At 38.1% G+C, this 22,156-nt stretch overlaps 3 protein-coding genes across 5 annotated transcripts; 2 read left to right on the forward strand and 1 right to left on the reverse strand.

Moving 5' to 3' along the window:
- The first annotated feature begins 244 nt into the window (after positions 1-244).
- slc44a4 (solute carrier family 44 member 4) lies at positions 245-13,608 on the forward strand. 2 transcript variants are annotated; one of them, XM_077548580.1, is made up of 23 exons: positions 245-286; positions 401-498; positions 3,669-3,717; positions 3,846-3,919; positions 4,799-4,877; positions 4,968-5,067; positions 5,168-5,293; positions 5,401-5,461; positions 6,192-6,312; positions 6,723-6,806; positions 7,073-7,185; positions 7,723-7,845; positions 7,986-8,085; positions 8,186-8,278; positions 10,596-10,698; positions 10,780-11,039; positions 11,167-11,261; positions 11,361-11,464; positions 11,577-11,650; positions 12,614-12,684; positions 12,777-12,871; positions 12,965-13,049; positions 13,173-13,608. In XM_077548580.1, the coding sequence occupies exons 2-23, from the start codon at positions 459-461 to the stop codon at positions 13,280-13,282; spliced, it is 2,160 nt and encodes a 719-aa protein (XP_077404706.1). In that variant the 5' UTR covers positions 245-286; positions 401-458; the 3' UTR covers positions 13,283-13,608. The 2 variants fall into 2 exon arrangements, with proteins under 2 accessions (XP_077404706.1, XP_077404705.1); XM_077548579.1 differs by lacking the exon at positions 245-286 and having other exon boundaries at positions 295-498.
- Positions 13,609-14,125: 517 nt separating this feature from the next.
- On the reverse strand, positions 14,126-18,804 carry rnf5 (ring finger protein 5). The gene is made up of 6 exons (XM_077548584.1): positions 18,465-18,804; positions 17,370-17,388; positions 16,615-16,727; positions 16,475-16,532; positions 15,412-15,523; positions 14,126-15,323 (listed from the first exon to the last, which is right to left on the reverse strand). The coding sequence occupies exons 1-6, from the start codon at positions 18,665-18,667 to the stop codon at positions 15,208-15,210; spliced, it is 621 nt and encodes a 206-aa protein (XP_077404710.1). The 5' UTR covers positions 18,668-18,804; the 3' UTR covers positions 14,126-15,207.
- Positions 18,805-19,495: 691 nt separating this feature from the next.
- On the forward strand, positions 19,496-20,907 carry utp23 (UTP23 small subunit processome component). 2 transcript variants are annotated; one of them, XM_077548583.1, is made up of 4 exons: positions 19,507-19,634; positions 19,708-19,931; positions 20,020-20,194; positions 20,356-20,907. In XM_077548583.1, exons 2-4 carry the CDS (start codon positions 19,744-19,746, stop codon positions 20,755-20,757), a joined length of 765 nt encoding a protein of 254 aa, XP_077404709.1. In that variant the 5' UTR covers positions 19,507-19,634; positions 19,708-19,743; the 3' UTR covers positions 20,758-20,907. The 2 variants fall into 2 exon arrangements, with proteins under 2 accessions (XP_077404708.1, XP_077404709.1); XM_077548582.1 differs by having other exon boundaries at positions 19,496-19,931.
- The last annotated feature ends 1,249 nt before the right edge of the window (positions 20,908-22,156 follow it).

Here is a 22,156-nt window from a genome sequence, read left to right on the forward strand (position 1 = left end):
CGAAGAAAGCCAGAGAGCATCGTACAAATAAAGATGACGTCGCCATTGTTATGTACGTACCACTGTCCACTGTTTCGAAATGGGCAATGAATCCTTAGTTTCCAAAATGACGTATTTAATATTAACACGCAATGAAACGCGCACTGCTAGTACTACTTTCTGCCCAGAGTTATTAGTGAATTAACATAAAAACAATTACTTTTAACAAAAGATTTCTATATGTATGTTTTCCCGCCTCGGAAGAAGCGAGTGCACCTGCCAACTTCCGGTGCACGTCCCAAAGCAGGTGCGTTCATGTCGTCACTGCTTAGTAACAACTGTGGTCGGGGGGGAAAGATTCACTAGACTGTCTTCTGAAAAGCTTTTGTTGTACTCTCTGCTTTGACATTTTTGGCTAAAGTAAAGTGAGCTGCGAGTGACAAGCCGAGGAAGTAGAGGTGTGGGGGTCAAGGTGGAAAATGGGCAAGAGACAGCAGACAAATCCAGACTCTCCGTACGGTGAGTCGCCATGTCGCCATCATCAGTTACCTCGGGAGACTTTTTGTTGTTCTTCACGTCAGGGAATAAGGGGGCAAATATAAAAAGAGTTTGAGGTGCAATTTAAGAAAATTTTACTTTTACCTTCGTAAGCGTGTTACAAATCTCCGTAATATGTTCCACATTTCGGCCTGTACATGTAGTGCTCGTTTTACGACACATTTTAGTAACTCGATTGTGTGTCGAAATCACCCTCTGTTTGACAACTTTTTTGTTTGTTTGTTTATTTTAGCCAAGGGCAAGGCACATATATTACATTGTCTAATTTCCATATAAACATACAACAATTAAGTATAGGTATAATTCTCACACTTAATTCTAATTAACCTACGCAAACACAATAAGTAATAATAAATTACAACAGGTAGGCTATTAGGGATAGTTCACCCACTCACTGTTAAAACTGTATCTGTCTTTAAAGTGTAGTTCCTTGGTCATTTTAATGCTGTACCTGTTTTCACCAATGAGGATAACTAAGCTATAAGCAGAAGAAGACCGTGCCATACCATGAACACAAAGAAAAAAATATATATATATAAATACGAATTAGAAACCTTCCTTAATAAAATAAAATAAAAACAGTATCAAGATTTTTGCGGGGCAAAGAGGACATTCCTTCGGACTGGCGATGCAGATTTATAAAAGGTTGGTATGGCACTTTAAATTCTTCAGCTTGACATTTGTTCTTTTGATGAAGCCGCAAGTAAGTGTATTGACAGTATGGAAGGCTTAACCAAGCGACAGTAAATAAACCCTCCCTTGCGGTAAATATAGATTGTATTTCATGACTTCAAATAAAATACAAAAACACTTTGGAAGAGGATGTCATGTTCGTGTGATTATTAATGTATACCTGAAAGTGCTGATTGAGGTGAAATCCAAGGAATAACTTGATGTTAACCCTTGTTTTTTTTTTTTTTTTTTTTTTTAAATGTGTGGAAAGGGTGGACCCTTTCTAATCCTCAATGTGTGAACAATGGTTAACTTCTTATTAAACTTCAGTTAAAACAGAAACTGGTATGGCCATTAAGAATGCCACTAATGTTATTTACAACCATGCTTGTACTTATACCATCCATCCATCCATTCATGATAAATCATCTGTCAGAATGTTGGCCTTTGTATATTAAAAACAAAACATTACAGTGATTCATTTATGACCTTTTATCAACTTGGCAATAACAAAATGTCCCATTACGATTAGATTACGAAGAGTACAAAACCTGCTGTGACACTCATCCATGTATCAGTGGTGTTATTTGCTTGTTACTTTTGAAGTAAAACCGGCAATTCCATAGCAAACAGAATATATATGAATATGAGTTAAATTTTGACACTAATAGCTGGTAATTATGACTCTTCACATCTCTGACCCTTGAGGTTTTCGCGAGTTCAGTTTCAACAGTTGAATTGAAAACTCACATATGGTGACCCTGTCTCTATAATCTTACTAAAGGCCAACACATAATCAAAATGATAATTTCTTTATCGATTGGGATTAGAACTGTACCTTGGAAGTGACAGATTTTTACGAGTAAGTTGCACAGATGGGACACATGAAGGAAGCTGAGTCATTAGATAACTCGGAAGGCTACTCCTCTTGACCCACAGCACCCATTTTCTCTTCCATATGAGCCAGAGCAATAAAAACGTTATAAAACTGCAGACGTCATTAGATGGAGTCAACGTGAACCTATTTACGAGTCACCGTTTACTGCAAACAGCATTGTGAAATGTGACACTCGTGTCACTGCAAGAGGCCGATGAACAGGTTCCTTTGTTGCGGGCATTTCATGATGCTTCCTTTTTTCACTTCTAACTCTGAAGACGACCTCTTGAGCAGTGTGATGTCTTCCTTTTGGAATTTTGCCAAACTAGTTTTATGGTCTTATTTCCATGGCATTGGACACTCTATAGTGGAGCACAATCTTGGAGGCTGGTTGACCTCTGATTTGTTCCGATTTCAAAACATTTGCTATTGACATTAATTATCTTTGGATGCTCAAACGGTTGCCTTAATAAAACCTTTTTTTCCTGTTCAGGTGAAAGTCAACCCAAAAAGTTTCTTCACAATAATATGCTCTATCCGCCCCCACTAGTATTCTGATTAATATTGAGTTTGTGAAATATGAATTAAGCAGCAAAATGCACCCGTTTTTTAAATCCATCGTAGTGGGCGGCCATTTTGTCACTTGCTTTCCACTGAAAATGACATCACAGTTGCTCACGGCTCACCAGTTTTCTGAGTTTGTTCATGTGACATTTGCAAGCTGTGCCATGATTAGTTGTTACCTGAGCCTGAGCAACTGCGATGCAATTTTTAGTACAGCAAGTGGCAAAATGGCCGCCCCCTGGAAAAACAGGTGGATTTCGCATCTTAATTTACATTCCACAAACAAAATATTATCATAATAACATGCTTACACTCTTGTGGCTGAATAGAACATATTCAAAAGAAAAGTTTTGAGTTGACTTCCTTTAAAGCTTATTTTTCCTGAAAATTTAGTTTGAATTCCAAATTGTCAGTTGTTCAATTTTGGTCCCACTCTGTCTATTTGGAGTCTTCCGAAAGCATAATATAAGCAGCATTGCAAATTCAAATGACATTCAAATAATTCTCAGGTGTTAGTGTCAGTGTTGTGCAGCAGGTTCACTTCACGTGTTGCAGATTTTTTGCAACCCAGAATGCTGTCTAAGGTATGAGACATCATTTGTTTTTTTTTGTTTTTTATACAGAATAGTTAGTCATTCTTTTTGTTCCAGGAAACAAATTGTTTTTTTTCTCCCGCAACACCACCACCCTGTCCTAAACATTTACAGCACTTGTAAGCTACTTAACTCTTAACAATTAGTCCTGCCTTTTGCTTTTGGCACAGTAATTTATTAACTTAAAAGCAACACAACACTTTGCATTGTTTAATGATATACTGTACGCTTGTACCGGCTGTACAATACTGTACACACAAATTATTTTAAATGAATTAGCATTATGAATATCTGGCAAAACATGCAAAAAAAGTTGTTAATAATCATTCGATTGTGGTCAAGCTACATCTGATCGGTGTTGGTTATTTTGTGGTGTGGGAATGAAAATTGACACATAATACTTTTCTTTCTTTTTTTTTATCTAGGTGAACCTGTCCAGTATGATCCCTCCTTTAATGGACCCATAAGGAAAAGGTGATTTTCAATTTCATTTCCTGCTGCATTTTTCCATGAGTTTCAACTAACTAACTCACATTGAAGACAAGTCTCTGTGCAAAGTCCACACAGCCCACTTACAAGTTTTGCTCTCCTGTCCCCCCCAGAGGGTGCACTGACATAATTTGCTGCGTTTTATTTATCACAGTCATCCTTGGCTACATCGCAGTTGGGATTTTAGGTAAGCAAAATCATATTCCCAAACTTGACCTCTAAGGCACTCTGTTATTTCCTCTTTCATTGTTTTATATTTAACACAATAAAAGTAGACACATCAAGGTTAATTAGTGAGATAGTTGCATGTTGACCTTTGCAGCTACATTAAAACACAGTGGTAAAATGGCAACAGTGCCTTGGAGGGGACTATCTGATGGTAACATATGTAGATTAACGTCATAATGAGTTCCTTTTTTGGTTCCCGCTTGGCTCGTTTTATTACTTAATTTTTTTTAAGTAATAAGAAAATTTATAAATTTGGATCAACCCAAAGTGCATTCCTAATGCGAAACAATTATTTTAAAAACAGTTGGGTCAAAAGAAAACCAATTATGGCTCAAAAATAGACCGATCTACTTTATGGGTCAATTTGACCCAACTTTCTGGGTTGTTTTATACAAAATGATCCAATGTTTTGACCCTAGTAAAGGATCTGACCAATATTTATGAGTTGTTTTACGTTGAAAAACCCATTTCTTGACTCAAAGTTGGGTCAAATCGACCCAAGTAGAGGATCGGTCCATTTTTGACCCATAGTTGGGTTATTTTTGACCCAACTGTTTAAGTAAAAGAGCTGCACTGATCTTCTTAAAGCATGACCAGCTTGGTCATCAAACTCATTCCAACACACAGCACACACTCCCTTATCTTAAGTCAACACAATGTCTGTGTGCAGGCAGCACAATAGGACCTCATTAAGTGCTGTCCATGTCGATTTATTTTACTAGAAACTTTAGTGACACTCCTTTGTAAATGTGCTGAAACTATACGAAAGAGGCAATTTGTCATTTTGTTTAATCTTTTGTGTGTGTGTGTGTGTTGTTTTTTTACCCCCCTTTGTCAGCATGGCTTTACGGAGATCCCCGGCAAGTTCTCTATCCAAGGAACTCAACTGGATCGTTCTGTGGCACCGGACCAAATATGTGATTAACTTTCACTTGCATGGATTACAAAAAAATTATACAATATCGCAAGCCACCAAAGTAATGTCGTTAATATTTTTCCTCTCTCAGAAACCGACCTGCACTTCTCTACTTTGATATCGTCAAATGTGCAACAGGTTTTAATGTGATGGCAGCAGCTCTTAATGGGCTTCAGTGTCCAACCACCCAGGTAGAATGGTTTGCATGTGGAATATGTGACAATTATTATTTTTTGTTACCATACTTGCCACCTTTCTCCGCCGTAATCTTGCTTGTTTACACTTTACCAGGTATGTGTGGAAAAGTGCCCCGGTGAATTCTATGCCGTCGGGCCGCTTGACTACGCCCTAAAACCTGCAAAAGTTTTCAATCAAAGCTACTGTGTTCCGACTTTAAACTTGTCAAACACCCCTTTGGTAAGTTTTGTGCTTGTTTAAGCAAAATTGTTATTCGTTCAGCAATCTGTGGTTGATTTATGTGCAAGGATTCTCAATAGGTCTCAATACAATATATTTGTTTTTAGACTGTTAAAGATATTGTGCAAAAGGATCTGTGTCCTTTCTACACTATTCCCACAACGTCTGGTGAGTGGAAATTAACTGTTTGGCAGCAATCTTAATTGTGGTCGAAATGCTAATTATAGATTCAAGTTTCTTGACGCAGTGGAACTTCAGAAGACAAATATAAATGACCAGGAAAGATGTACGGAAGAGGATTAGGGCCAGTGAAGAGGGGGGAAAAGGGTTGGCAGGATTCTCACTTTATTCTCAGAATTCTGATTTTAAAGTGAGAATTCTGACTTTAATCACAGAATTCTGACTTTAATAAGTGAGAATTCTGACTTTAATCACAGAATTCTGACTTTAACCACAGAATTCTGACTTTAAAGTGAGAATTCTGACATTGTGACAAATTGTGGGGGGAAGTCAAAGTCAGACTTCTGAGAATAAGGTCAGAATTCTCACTTTAAAATCAGAATTATGAGATTAAAGTCAGAATTCAGACTAAGTCAGAATCCTGCCAACCTTTTTTTTTCTCTTTACTGGCCCTAATCCTCTTTCGTAAATATGCCTCTTAAGTTGCACAAAACTTTGAACAACCCCTCTTCCTGACCAACTTGAGGCTAACATCACACAGATTGTATTGTACAGTATTTCTCATAGAAAAACAAAAAGAACACACATCGCAGAGCAGACTGTTTGACTTTAGTTGTTCCGCTGGATTTATTATTTTCTCTTTAATTTTTAATGTTTGCTTCTGGTACGCAAAACTAAAAATTTCAATGAGTCATTCTATTGTCTGTCCTCTTCATAGTTGTAAGAAGATGTTTGCCTGATGTCCAAGCGCCTGTGGATATGCCACCGGATTTTTCCAACGTTGAGGGCTTGCCACCATCTGTCAGCGACACGGCCAACCTCCTCAACAACGGCACTGGGTAGAGACAATAGTATCAGTTATAGCATTGTCGCTTGAATCTCTCTCCCCACACCCTTTTTGGTCACTGTTAAATGCCCAAATGAAAGCAGACCCACTTTAGTAATCCTCTTGTTTCTCCTCATTACCAGCACAGGGTCGGTTGCCTCGTAAGTGTGTCGAACCTTAATTGTAGTGTGCATGAGTAAGCTGTGTAATTTTGAGACATGTTCAGTCTTGGTTTGGATGTCAAAAGTGATGCAGTGGAAAGAAAATTCACCCAAAATGCAACTAAACTGTCCTGTGATTCTGAATTTGAATGTCATGTCTTTTTCTTTACCACTGCATCAATTTTAGTAGCTCATAACATGCTTTTTATGAATTGTTGCCACAATGCACAACTAACATTGTTTTTATTTTTGTCTTGATCAGGAACATTTTGAACGGCTTCGGTCTCAGGGACATAAGTGTCAGGATCTTTGAGGATTTTGCATCTTCATGGCCCTGGATCCTTGCGTTAGTTGATGCCTCACACTTACACCTGTTGGATAACACATTAAAAATAACTTTCTGTATCAATGATTACCTTTATAACTTTGTGATAATTTGACAATATTGAGTACACATGGAATCACAAACGACATTCTCTTAACAATTGCACGTCAGCATGAATGAATATCATGTATTGTCTTCTCTTTTCTTCCTATCTCACTGTTGACAGTTTTTTTCCCCCCAGATTTCCTAAATATAGGTTTGTTTGTTTTTTTCTTCCCCCACAACAGTGGTCTGGCAATAGCCATGGTGCTCAGCATGTGCTTCCTGTTGCTGCTGAGATTCCTTGCTCGGGTTATGGTGTGGTTCATTATTGTAGCCGTCCTCGTCATCGGGGCTTATGGTGACTATAAACTCAACTTTGCATGTATTAATTTCTGCTTGAAATAGAACGTTTAGTAAACACTACTCAGTACAAAGTTATTATAATTAATAAAAATTAACCAAATCAACAAAAACTGGAGAGAAAAAAATAGCAAAAATGTTTTCATTTTTGTTAATATCATACAGAAGCTTTCTGGGTTCCTTTTAAATGTATTTATTTGACATCAGTTAGTGTCCCTTTCCTTTTAATTCATCTTGCACTCCACAAATACTCTATATATTAAAAAAACTAAACTAAAGCTAAAACGAAATATTTTCATAAAAATAAAAACTAACAAATTTGCTCTAGAAACTAATTAAAACTAACTGAATTACAAATAAACACAAGTCAAAATCAAATAAAAACTACGGTAACTATAATGAAAAATCCGAACCTTTTGTAACCCTGACTGAGCACCATACAAACCTCCTTATGATTGTGATGGAGCCTTTGTTTGATTTGTCTTGTGTGAGTGTGTGTACATTATGTTTGAAGTATTGTGTGATTTCCTTTCAGGGATTTGGCACTGCTACTGGGAGTACGATAACTACAAGAAACTATCTGCTTCCATTAATGACATTGGATTCACCACCGACTTCAGTTTTTACCTAAAAGTGCAAGAGACCTGGTTAGCTTTCTGTGAGTTCACTCAAACATGTTATTTTAGCATATGAGTAAACATACTTTCTACATCCTGCCAAAATTGACAATGAGGCATTTTATCCTGTAATCCTGTTTTGTTTTTAATTTGATTATTGCTTTTTCTGTTGCTTCCTCAGTGATCATCATCTCTGTGGTGGAGGTCATCCTGATCTTAGTCCTGATCTTCCTGCGAATCAGAATCCTCATCGCCATCGCAATCATACAGGAGTCCAGCAAGTGAGTCGTGCTGTGATGCAATTTAATAGATGGTTATTTTTGGACTTGTACAGCTTGTTAGGCATCTTGTGTCTTCTTAATGACATGTTCTGTTCCACAGGGCCATCAGTCAAATGATGAGTACCTTGATTTACCCACTGGTGACATTTCTTCTCATCTTGGTTTGTGTGGCCTACTGGGGTAGCACCGCATTGTATCCTTTCGAGTGAGCATGCACAATTCAGGGGTCTGCAACCTGCGGATCTTTAGTCCCTCCTGTGTCACTCCAGTGGATCTCTAAATAATAATAATAATTATAAACCTAGTAAAAAAATAATATCTTTATTTTATTTTTATTTATTTATTTTATTTTTTAGATAAATATTCTTTAACTTTTCAATCTTGATCAAATATTTTCATAACTCTTCTGATGAAACATCGACTTAGTTGAATGGTACCTTTGCCTTGGCCTGAGGGCGTCTGTAGCTACCATTTTTACTGGCACTATGCAACTTAGAGGAGGATGACAGGACAGCTGCCACATAAAAAATGTGCTGAATGCTTTATGGCATAAGTTACTTCCCCTTTTCCCCATTCGTTACAAAGACGGAAGTCAATTTGAATGTCGACGCATTACTGCTGTCATGGCAGAAGCTGCAAAATAAATGAAAAGTTTTGTTTGAGGAGACAAAAAAGAAATGGAGGCTACCCGGATAAAAGGACGAGGTCAAGGATCAACATTGGTCCGGCTTTTACTCGCTGGTGTGAGCTCAAAAACGACATAATGCGCTTGTCCTCATGGGAAATGTGGTCTTCCTTCAGGCATAACAATACCGCTTTTGTCCATTTGGCATCACCATAATCAATGTAAACTATAAATATTATTATATTATTATGAATTATTATAAATATAATTATTTTTATTTTTTTCAAAGAGGTCAGAGTCCAAATTAAGTTGTAAGTTGCCAAAAAAGAGAGATGAAAGGTAGATGAAAAAGTTCAAATAAATACCTAAATATGGAGGAAAAGGAAGAAGAAAATCTGAATGTTACCATAAAATGTATTGCTAAAAGGTCAGAAAGTTTATTTTTAAAAAGGTGGGGGGGAAAAATATTCAAAAAGTAATCATAAAGGGGCAGCACGATGGCTGACTGGTTAGCATGTCCGCCTCCCAGTGCAGAGGACGTGAGATCGAGTCCGGGCTTCGGCCTTCCTGGGTGGAGTTTGCATGTTCTCCCCGTGCTTGCGTGGGTTTTCACCGGGTACTCCGGTTTCCTCCCACATTCCAAAGACATGCATGGCAGGTTAATTGAACACTCCAAATTGTCCATAGGTGTGATTGTGAGAATGGTTGTTTGTCTCTGTGTGCCCTGCGATTGGCTGGTAACCAGTTCAGGGTGTACCCCGCCTACTGCCCGAAGCCAGCTGAGATAGGCTCCAGCACCCCCGCGAGCGACCCTTGTCAGGAAAAGCGGTCAAGAAAATGGATGGATGGATGGATAATCATAAAGGGTAGAAAATTGCCAAGAAATGTCTTAAGAATTTCCCAAAACGTCAGAAAATTAATTCATTAAAAAAAAGTCCGAAAAGAAAACGTTCAAAAAGTACCTATAAAATGTCCAAAAACAAAAAAAAGAAATCCAAAAAATACCATAAAATTTCCAAAAATGTCAGAAAAGTTGATGGCAAAAAGGTCCAAATTAAGTTGTCAGAAAAGATAGAGGAAAGGTAGATGAAAGAGTTAAAATAAATACCTAAAAATGTCTAAAAAAGAAGAGGAAAATCACGCTATTACCATAAAATGTACACAAAATTGCAAAAAAGGTCAGAAAATTTATTTGAAAAAAGGCAGAAAAGAAAACGTTCAAAAAGTAATCATAAAGGTAGAAAATCACCATGAAATGTCGTTGGAATTGCCCAAAAAGTCAGAAAACTCATTCATTAAAAAAAAGTCACAAAAGAAAACATTCAAAAAGTACTTTATAAAATGTCCAAAAACAAAAGAAGAAATCCCCCAAAATACCATAAAATGTCCACAAAATTTCCCAAAATGTCAGAACATTGACAGCAAAAAAGGCAGGAAAAAATGTCAAAAAACAGTCATAAAATGTCCAAAAAAGGAAAAAAAGAGGCAGAAAAATGTCATGTCCATAACATTGCCAAAAATGTCAGAAAAGTCCAAAAATTTATGAAAAACTAGGTTTGAAAAATTACAAATAAATAAATACATACATAAATAAAATAATCAAAAAACGGAAAACAAAAGGTATTGGATTCTGCATATTGTCAATTATGTTGCAGCTCTAATTTGCTCTTGGGCCTTCAGTACATTAGAGTAACACAAACACACTGTTTCGTTCATCACAATGCTCAAAGATTTTTGCGGCTCCAGACAAGCCTTTTGTTATTTATTTGGCCTAAAATGCCTCTTTTGACACAAAAGGTTGCTGACCCCTGGGGTAGATAGAGACTAGCGGTAAAATATAGACCAGCACACGACATGATTGTTTCTCCTGAGCTAATCAATACAGGTATTTGGCCACCTCGGGAGAGGCCGTCTACAAAGTGGTGGCTCTCAACTCCAGCACGAATGAGTGTCAGCTCATCAACGGCACCATGGACTGCGACCCTCAGGTGAATGGGCTGCAAGATTGTGTTTTTTTTACGGGACAGATGAACTCGACATTGATTCACTCACTGTTCTACCTGCTTTAGACCTTCAATGCATCCGATTACCCAAGCTGCCCCTCTGCTGCGTGCATCTTCGTCAATTACAATATGGAGGGGCTCTTCCAGAGGAACCTGTTCAACCTTCAGATCTATAACGTGTTGGCATTTCTCTGGTGTGTCAACTTTGCCATCGCTCTGGGCCAGTGCACTCTGGCCGGCGCCTTTTCCTCCTACTATTGGGCTTACAACAAACCGGATGACATCCCCATGTTCCCCGTGTTCGGTGCCTTTGTGCGCACGCTGAGGTAGGTCGATTTTTGTGCTCTGTAGAAAAGAAAACTGCATTTTCAGCTCTATCCTCTAGTAGGCGCCAAAGACCTTAAGAAATCTGTGGTAGCATTATGAATACAAGCACTTGGTAAATGATTTCAGGTACCATGTTGGCTCATTGGCATTTGGTGCTTTGATCCTGACCTTAGTGCAGGTTGTGAGGGTCCTCCTCGAATATATTGACCACAAAACCAAAGGTAAGGCATCTCACCTACAATTTTTTTTAAACATACAATACTGTTACTAATTTTTTTTAAGGCCATTAATATGTTTTTGTCTCCTTAACATCCACCCAGCGGCACAAAACCCGTGTGCACGTTTCATCCTGTGCTGCATGAAATGTTGCTTATGGTGCCTTGAGAAGTTCTTGAAGTTTCTCAATAGAAATGCATACATAATGGTAAGATCATCGGGGGTAAATTATCATGCCATTAGCACACAATACATGAATGTGTATTCATTTTAGTACAGTTTATACAATATATTTGTGTATAACTTGTACTTTTCCACAGATTGCTGTTTATGGGAAAAACTTCTGTACCTCAGCCAAAAATGCTTTTGCTCTAATCATGAGAAACATAATAAGGTTTGTGCCTTTTTGTGCTTATAGGGGAAGTCAACCCCCCCCCCCCCCCCAAAAAAAAATTGACAATAATATCTTCTATGCAGCCAGTAAATATGGTATTACTCATTTTCTCCCAGCCATTTTCACTAAAGCAACCCCCTTCGCTCCCGGCTGTTTTACTGGATTTTGTCTGATTTTGCAAGGCCCACAGAATATTCTGTTCTATTGCTATAAAAACACCTACCAAAGGAAAGGTTAGAGCCCCTTCTTTGATCAGGATTTTTTTTTTTATATCTGTTTCCGTTTTGCAGCAATTAGCATTAGAATATAGCTAAGTTTCATCATTATTCACAAACCTGTTGAAACAGTGGGAAAAACAGCTTGTTTACAAAATGGCCCTGGTTGATCTCTTATACTGTGCTGCCACCTGCTGGCCGTTTTTGTAATAACACCATTGCTTCAACCGTTTTCTTCGGTTCAGAGGCTGCATCAAAGCCTTCTGTATGCTCTAACATAAAAAAACAACAACAATATAAAAAACATATAAATACATCTTTGGGAGCACGGTAATATTTAAAATAGAACGTATTTATACATTCTTGGAAGCAAATGAGTTAATTTTGTGTTAGTGGAATATGAGTTAAGCAGCCAAATCCAGCCGTTTTTATCCATTTTAGGGGGCGGCCATTTTGCTTCATAACTCATATTCCACAAATGTAATATTAATCAGAATGTCATGTTCAGACTAGTGAGGTCACATATAACATTATTGTCAAGAAATGTTTAAGGTTGACTTCCACTTTGGCCGCATTTAGTTTTTAAAACGGAAAAATAGAATAGGTTAAAAACAAAATGTTAAAATGTGTATGTAATATATTTCTAATACAATCATAAAATAATGAATGCTATTTTTTTATTTTAGTATTTGATTATATTACAATTTATGATAAATTTGCTTTTATTTATTTATTTTAAATCTCACAGAACTGTAGTATTGGATAAAGTGGCCGACCTGTTGCTGTTCTTTGGGAAGCTCCTTGTAGTGGGAGGTGTGGGTACGTATCTCACCTTTAAAACCTTCAAGATTTCTACTGCACATTTTGAATTAAGAATCCAATGAATGGTAATGCCACACTTTTTCTTGCAGGCGTGTTGTCCTTTTTCTTCTTCTCCGGCCGAATTGCTCTACCACACAGCTCAGCGCAGTCGGAGACCCTCAACTACTACTGGATGCCAATCATTGTATGACTGAATCTTTTCATTTCATCCACTCAACTATGCCAACAAAAGCCATTTAGTATCTTGCTATTATTTTTCCCCAAATGATCATCATAGACGGTAGTGTTTGGCAGCTACCTCATCGCACACGGATTCTTCAGCGTATACAGCATGTGTGTCGACACGCTCTTCCTCTGCTTTTGTGAGTACACATTGACAAAGCTTCTTACGTTGTATTTATTAAACAATACTAAGCTCAATTTAAAGTTCAAGGGTAAACAAGCCAGCATGATCATTTTACATTGCAATGGTGAACTGTTCACAGTGGAGGACTTGGAACGTAATGACGGCTCTCTGGAGAAGCCGTATTTCATGTCCAGAAACCTCATGACGATCCTGAACAAATCCAACAAGAACCCCCAAAAAAGGAAGTGATCTTGTTCCCACTGCCCATGCAGGAATAGACGGTTCTGTTGTCATGTTTACCAAAACAAAAATGCTGATTTTGCACGTTTTGAGTTATTTTTCAAAGCTTAAATATTAATGTTTATGACCGTAATGTACATATGAAGACTGAGCCTGTTGATGTGAGTTTTCTTGATTGACCGCAGCTTTGTTCAAGCAAGTTGGCTCAGAAAAAAACCCTGTGATTTCTTTCGATGGATTTTTTTTATTTTAGAAATGCTCTTGACCATCTTAATATTTTTCATTTGTAATAAAAATATTGTTTGTGTCCAAAATTCCCTAATAGTATATGGATTATTTATTTTAACCATTAGTCGGTTTTAGCCTAATTAACAGCTTTGCTGCCGCATAACTATAACTAATGGATCCTTTTGTAATTGATATTGAATATATTGTTCAAAGTAAAGTGCATTTAACAAAATTGATTGTTTGCACAATGCATTGTGGGATATATTCACTATTTTTCAAGCTACATTGAGGACATGAGGGGATAACCTAGCGAATTCACATTTAGACAGCACAAAAAAAAAGGCCAACTCACTATATGAGACTATAGTCGACGGAGTGATTCCCAACACAGTACATGAGATGAAATGACAAAAGAGGAAAAAAATGATTAAAGTAATCGCTGATGTTGCAATTGTGTGCCGGCAACATCCCACTCAGTCACAGTGTTAATGTTCTATGTGGCCTGTGATTAAAGATGAAGGAATTTCTGAAAATGGTGAAATAATTGAGGTTTAATAATTTTTAATTTGAGGTTCCTTATGTTTGATTGTCAGGCTTGTATTAGTTAAGACACAAAACAAGATGGATGCTTAAATGGAAATTTTAATGTCTTGCTTAGTCTCACATTAGCCACATAGTAAATAAACAAGACAAATATGCAACCCAAGACTAGCGCTCCTGTCATCTAAAAAAATAAAAATAAAAAAACTGGAATCAGACAATCTTTTTTTTTTTTAATGGTAGACCATGGTAGAAGGTGTGTTAACCTTGGGTGGCAAAATTTACAAAAAGCATCCTGGTTGTCATAGCCATAGCTACAAATGAATTCAAAATAACAGAAAAAAACATTTACAATATCTATATACAAATGTGTCACTCATTCGCAGGATGTGGTTTATAGTTTAGAGACCAGAAGAAGCACAATTCACTGAACTGCGGGGAACCTGCCCGGTATTAAGTGAAATCATTTTCCCAATATGGTTCATTGAGATTTTGCTTTTTTTCTACTCTAATTACTCTACTGTCATTCTGGGTAGCTTCAGCTCTACCCAGGTAGAACGAGGGCAGGTTCAAATGACATCACAGTGCACTGGCAGTCATATTTAAGACAAATAGTTCAACACATACACACAAAGCCAATTACTCGGAACCAAACTGCTACTCTTTGGCCATTTAGAGGCAAGAAAATGGTTGCTATGGTAACCACCGGTTCTCTCTCCTTTTCGCCACTGTTTTCACAACTCTCCCACTGTCCTTAGCTTGGGGAAGGAGGCAGAGGGGTGAATTACAGTCGCGACACTGGAAATAGCCATTGGAAAAAGGCCTGGTCACCCTGACCACATAATACTGTCTCTTCTGACACCCGAAAGACAGACTGATTATTCTTACAGTGAGCCCATTATAGTTTAGTGCCACCCTCTTTTATCCCCGGGCGCATGTTGAGTGAGGTGGGAGAGGCTAATTCAACAGCTGCTTTTTACTGTTTCCTATTAACAAAAGGCAGGGTGGCGGACAATTTTGCAAACAACTGCACCCCGAAGTTATTACCTCATGGAAAATGTAACATGAGTGTCTATGTGGCTCAGGTTAAGTGTGCGATTCGTAGTGAGCAAGCCCCGTCCCTTCCCTTCTGTCCGCCCGTCTGTCTTTGCCGCTCGTCTTCTGCGTCAAACGCTCAGCAGCCAGAAAAAAAAGAAAACGGCCACGAACAGGAAGAGGCAGTCTTGCCAATTATGATTGCCGTTGTTGACGCCGTTTCCTTGGGCGTCCCCTGCGTATGGGTCTGGAAGGAGGAGACAGGTGCTAGAGTTATACTACTTCAATTTTACATGCACATTAAGGAAATACATATTTTACTAACTCGTCACTACCTGGTCTGTGAAAAGGGTCGTTGCCGTTGAAGACGGTGGTGAAGAAGCCGAAGGGGAAAGCGCCGATGCCAAATGACATGTGAAAACTGGTGTCGCTGAAACCCTGAAACATCTAAAAAAATAAAAAATAAAGATACTTTGAAATGCATGAAACACAAACATCAAAAGTAAGTGCTCAATTTTTGTGCTCAATCTAATTTTATAGTAGCTAATTAAATAAATAATAAAACAGATTTGCCTTGAGGTAATTTTCTGCCACTGGGTGGCATTAGCCTTTCATGTTGGACATGGGTGACAGGAATAGGACATTTTTCTTTGCCGATTCAGAGCAATTGGTATTTGGAACATGAAGCAACTTGTGGACTCCAAGCCATTTCGTTAAAGGAATACTTGATTAATTGAGCCATTTTTTTTGCAGTGAAAAGTTAATACTTTGTCCAGAATTGATAACTTCATTATTTTTCATGTACAATTAATACCTTTCAAAACTACCCTTTCCACTTGCTGTCGACTGTCGTTTTCTGGGTTTGGTAAGTAAACTGAGCCATGATTGGTCGTTACCTACTTCCTCAGGTCATCTTCAGGTGACAGCAAGTGGAAGAATTTGTTTTTAAAGGTGTTAATTGTACATTAAAAATAATGAAGTTATCACATTAATTATAGACAAAATATTAACTTTTACTGCTGAAAATGAGTCAAGTATCCCTTTAATTGTTCATTACAACTAGTCCACACAAATACTTTTTTTATTTTTATTTATTATTGCTAAATTTTATTATAGTGACACCTTTGCACGTTGCATGTAAAATAAAGTGCTAACGACAATGTTTTTACAACAATTGTTTCCATTTTTAATGCCTCTGGACATAATTCCATTCCAGGCCTTAATTTTTTAGTTCAATAAATTCAATGACTTTTAATACTTTTTTAATGACCCACAGAAACCCGACCATAGATTTTCACTATTCACAGCTAGTCTACTAGCGGTATTCCATTTTCACTTCCTGTGTGGTTGAAATAAACGTTTCTCCTTACAGCGTCAATGTAATCAAAACAGACTCACCCCGCCTCTGCTTTCTGGCTCGGTTCTCTGTCCCTGAGGCCGTGGCGGAGTTTTCAACCTGAAATCCAACACAAAGCCACTCATGAGGACACCGTCAGGCCATCACTCACATGCACAGAACGCAGGACACAGGAACGCACCGGGGGTCCTCTTGACTGGAGCTCCCCCGTCCATACAGCGGGATGACTTTGTCTCTGCTGATGCCGGCTTTACACACGGGACACTGTGGTCTGCTGGGCCTCGTCTCCAACCACTGAACAGAAAACAGTGGGAAGGGAAAAATGGTCATTTGGTGAGAGAATGAAGCAGATGTATGATAGTGACATCAGTAGAATGTAAAATTAAACCGTTTTGTTGCATTTTTTGCATCAATTTAATAGACATTATGCTGCTCCTGGTATGCACTGACTGGCCACCAGGGGGCAGTATACTACAGACTAATATTTCTCATTCTGCATATAGTGCGACACCAATATTATCCGTTACTCTAAAGTGTTTCCAATTACGTTGCCACTTAGTGCAAAAAAAAACAAAAACAGGATCACTTGAGCCATGCAGTATAAATCCAACTAAAGTGTGCCACAGAAAAAGAAGTGGTAAACAGAAGCATTAAAGGCATTAGTATGTTTAAGCTGGACTAAGTCATCTTATGTGTGCCGATTTCCAAGTTACATCACACGCAAATGTAATGACGATTAAGGTTACATCAACATTCCGTGATCAGATAGGGTCAGGAAATTTAAACACATTAATTCGTAACAAATTATTCATATTTGGTCCGTTAATGTAATCAGGGGATTTTTGTATTTAGCCTGCAAATATGAATCGTACGTATTTGCAAATAAGTTCAAACGTGCTGAAACGTTTGGAACAAAGTCAATTATGATGAACTTACTTGATGGAGACAGGGCCAGCTGAAAAGACAGAAATGGAAGAATTATTCATTTGTATGACTATGACAAATGCATTTTTCTTCAGCTAATTTGTCAACCAACCTGAATCTTGACAAGTCATCACTGTTATCTTTTCAAATGTACTTTTTTTGACATAGTTGGCGAATGCATGACATAACCAAGACCCAGCTGAGATAAACAAAGCACAACAGAGAGACATACACACAAAGGGACTCCGAAAGAGAGACACACTTCAACAATGTAGCGTTTGTGTAACGCCGGCTATCAGATGGCTGACATTCCTTTGGAATTCGCACGCAACTAAACAAAATGTCCAACCTTGTTGTCAAGACCCCAAAGTCGCTTACTGGTTGTGACAGATTTTCCATTCTGTTTTTATTTTTCTGCACTGCATCATTCTGCGAGCCACTTCTGACATGATGGCAACTGCTATGCAAAGTTGCAACAGGTGAACTGATGTCACCACTCCGCTGCCTTACTGACTTGTTGCATCATGTTACAAAGTCTGGGGGTGTCAGGGGAGGCCAGAGGGTAGAAGGGGGCTGGTTGATGGGTAAGCATGGCAACTAAAGTACATCAGCAACACAAAACAGAAATTCAAGTTTACGTCTGTGCGGCAGCCTATGAGGCAAACAAATGTCAAATGTTCAAAGGTGATAATCACATTTTAAGTCTGACAATTGACCAGTTAGCTCTGATAATACAAACAAATTTGAGACACATTCCGTGAGTAAAGCGAACCTTGTATCTGTGATGAATTCGCATTAACGGAACCAGCAAGTTAATGTGTTACAAGTCAGCCATTATGTCAAAACATACAAGGTCAGCATGTGCCACAAAGCTCACACAAGAGATCACAAACTATTTGAGAGCCATATTGGAGGTGCAAACGCGTGTTTATGTGAAGCACTGTTGAAGTTTTGTTGCACACACATTAGTAATGTTCAGTAAATCACGAATGGGCGTCATTCTACTGTTAAACATAAGGTAAATAAAGGCCGCACGGCAAATCTGATTTGATGATTTGACAACAATAGCACCCCCCACCCCCGAAATCACCCTCGCTCGGTCCGTACCAGAACAAGTGGCCGCACATACTGATGACAGCGTCCTTAGCGGTGTCGAAACAAATGTTGCACTCGAAGCTGCCTCGGTCCCGATCGTCTTCCCCGCTACCGCCGCCCGGTCCGTCGCGGTCTTTGCGGCTCTCCCCACCCGGGTATCCTCCCTTGCTGGCCGGTCCGCCATCACTTGACGACCGGGGGTCGGTGGCCGCCATAGTAGGTGCCGTGCAAAAGAAAAGGGATCACGCACCGAGCTGTCACACGAGGGGCAGACAAACTAACGTCGTTTGGCTGTGACTCACAAGCGACGAGTATGGCTGTCACTAAACTAAAGCTTTGCGTCAGACGCACTTCCGGGATACACAGTTGAGTTTCCGGTAAAAACAGAAAGTACTTATTCAGTCCGCTATCGCCATAATCACGGAAAATGAAACGATAAACAATGTTTAATGTCGGAAAATGGTTACTGTATGTTGCCATCTAATATCGTACATAATTAAATAAACGTAAAATAAAACACAGTCACCAACTACAACAACAACAACAACAATAATAAGAAGAAGAAATGTAAAAAAAAGAAGTCAGAAACCAATTAATTTGTCCGACATATAATAAATGTTAAATACACTCAATGTAAAACAACAATAATAACGTTTAAAAAAGTCAGAAACCAATTATTGTGTCCTCCACATCATAAATGTTAAATACAAACGATGTAAAACAATAATAATCACCCAAAACCTAATAATAATAGTAATATAAAATGAATACAACTACAACCAATGATAATAATAATAATAATAATAATAATTATTATTATTATTATTAAGTCGGGAAAAATATCCTGTCCCTGGCGTCATAAATTAATAAATAAAGAACAACCACAGCTACTACAGATTTATCATCATCATCTTCATCATCATCACCACATTATTATTATTATTATTATTATTATTATTATTATTATTATTATGTTAGATTTAGAAATGAATACGCAGCAGAACCTACACGAACTTCTCTATGACCGGAACCTTTCTTCTGTGTATTGTTTTCCGACGGAGTCCGTGAAAGTAAACACATCATGCATGTTGTGTGCTCACACTGCTCAGGCTAAACACACATTGCTATCATGTAAATTTCTCCAGTTGTGTACAACTTTGGCTACAACATCGACGTATTAAAGTAATCGAGACGCCCTCGCGAATCACGTTGTACTGCCACGTTCTCATTTGTAACCTTATTATTTCTGATTTAGAGAAACTTCTCGCGTCAATTCTATCAGTCAGCCATCATGAAGATCAAGCGACAGAAAATAGCCAAGAAAACGTTATCCTTTTACAAATACAATTTTAAATTTCGGGAACCTTTTCAGATTCTCATTGACGGAACGTTCTGTCAAGCGGCATTAAAGAACAAGATTCAAATCAAGGAGCAAATGCCAAAGTATCTTATGGGCGAGGTACAGCTTTGCACCACCAAGTGAGTACATTTGAGTAGCATTATGATGAGTGTCGCAAAAAATAAGTAACATTTAATCATGCATTTTTATTTGTGTTTTCCTCCCCAGCTGCGCTCTGAAAGAACTGGAGAATCTGGGGAAAGATCTTATTGGGGCCAAAATCATTCTGCAGAGGTATCAAGTGAGAAAATGTCAGCATTTGAAGAGCCCAGTTCCTGCCTCGGAGTGTCTGCTTTCTATGCTGGAGGGCACAAACCCGCATCACTACTTTGTTGCCACACAGGTCACACTTTTTGTAATCTACTAATTAACTTTTTAATTGTTTGTATGCAAATAGTGGTATAGTTTATCATGTGACCGCCATGTTGAAAGTCAGTATATGACAACAGTAATATCACATTTGAGTTTTAAAATGTTTACATGTATTTGTGGTTTGTTGTGCAGGACTTCAAGCTGACAACAGGTCTTAAGAAGATCCCAGGCGTGCCCCTGCTGTATATCATCCTCAACACCATAGTTCTGGACAAACCCAGCCAGTCGTCGCTCGACCAGGTCCAGGCCGGCCAGCTGGGCAAGCTCGTGACCCCGACGCAGCAGCAGAGCCTTCGCAGCATGAAAGAGGAGCAGGGCATCGTTAAGAAGGACGGAGACAGACGGGGGAAGAAGAGGAAGAGGAAACAGCACAACCCGAACCCTTTGAGCTGCTTAAAGAAGAAGAAGAAAAAGGGGCCAACGCCACCCCTTAAAAAAACCGAGCCGGATCAGAAGAGGCCTCGGAGCAGACACAAGAAACGTAAAACGCAAGGAGAGAATCACGTCGTCACGTCTTTGGTTCAAAATTCGTAGACTCAAACTGGGTGAATGAATGAATGAATGAAAGAAAAAGGTGTGTTCATGTTTATGGTGCACCAACAGTGACCCTACACAGTATTTGTGACTTTGTACATTGATATACATTGGCATATGTGTGAGTGGAAATAAAATAGTGTGTGACTACTTCCGTCTAAATGATTAAAAAGGATGTTGATAACAGTACTTTACGCCACTTTCTAGCTGGACATGCCACACAAGTTGCATCCTTACCTGGATGTACCGCTAGAGGGCTGCAGACATGATGAGTTGTTAGCAGGAAGTTCAGCACAAACAGTAAGTACCAATAATAATAGTCAAAGCGTCAAGAAATATGGAAAAGCTTTCCAATTATAATAAGCTTCTTCATATTTATCCATTGAATCTTGTTTCATTCAACATTTTTTTATGTTTAGTTACACACAAATGAATCAGTCATTCTAAAAAAAATCATAATAGTCATTTTGCATGCAAGCCTGCTTAAAGGTGGTGTGTGAAATAACACACCTCATATGTTAAAACTGCATGACCTAACAGTAAAATAACTGCATTTATTTGGCTCCATCTTACACCTCAAATTTTAAAATATTTCTTAAGAAAACACTAAATTGCAATATAAATGCTTTATTTACAGTGTAAGTAAATTAACATTAATTCTCTTTTCTAATTACAATGGAAAATGTCCAACCTTTCCATCTTGTACATTATTTCCCAAATTCCATCCATCCATTTTCTATTACACCTGTCCTACTCTACAGGTGTCATGGAGCCAGTCACAGCTGATTTATTGCAGCTGATTTGCAAGGAAACCCAGGCCTGGTCGCCAGTCAATTGCAAGGCTTTTTTTTTTTAAAGTAATTAATCACCTTTTGCGAGACCTCAATATACAGTATATGCCTTAAATCACACCACTTTTTACAAGTGCATTTATCTTGGTGAAAATGTTTGTCTTTTAGAGGTCTCAACCACAACCCCCCCAAACTTAAAAAGTAGCACCCCCTATAGAAAAGATTAACCAACGGGTCTGCAACCTGCGACTCTCGAGCCACATGTGGCTCTTTAGTCCCCCCATATATTTACATATACATGAAATATTCTTTAAATTGATTAATGATTTAGATTTTAAAAAATAGTTAACATTTCTAAGTTGTCAGAAAAAGAGAGATGAAAGATAGATTTGTTTTAATTAACTAAAAATGTCCAAAAAGTGACCATAAAATGTGTCCAAAAAAAAGATGAAAAGCAGAAAATTACCATAAGATGACCATGAAAAAAAAGACAAGAGAATTGGAATTTTAAAAAAGGCAGAAAATAAAGCATTCAAAAAGTAACTCTGTTTAAAAACAAGAAGAAATCCCCAAAACTACAATGACATGTACACACAATTGCCACAAAA

This window comes from Vanacampus margaritifer, chromosome 17 (genome assembly GCF_051991255.1).
Source record: "Vanacampus margaritifer isolate UIUO_Vmar chromosome 17, RoL_Vmar_1.0, whole genome shotgun sequence".
NCBI classification, from domain to species: domain Eukaryota; kingdom Metazoa; phylum Chordata; class Actinopteri; order Syngnathiformes; family Syngnathidae; genus Vanacampus; species Vanacampus margaritifer.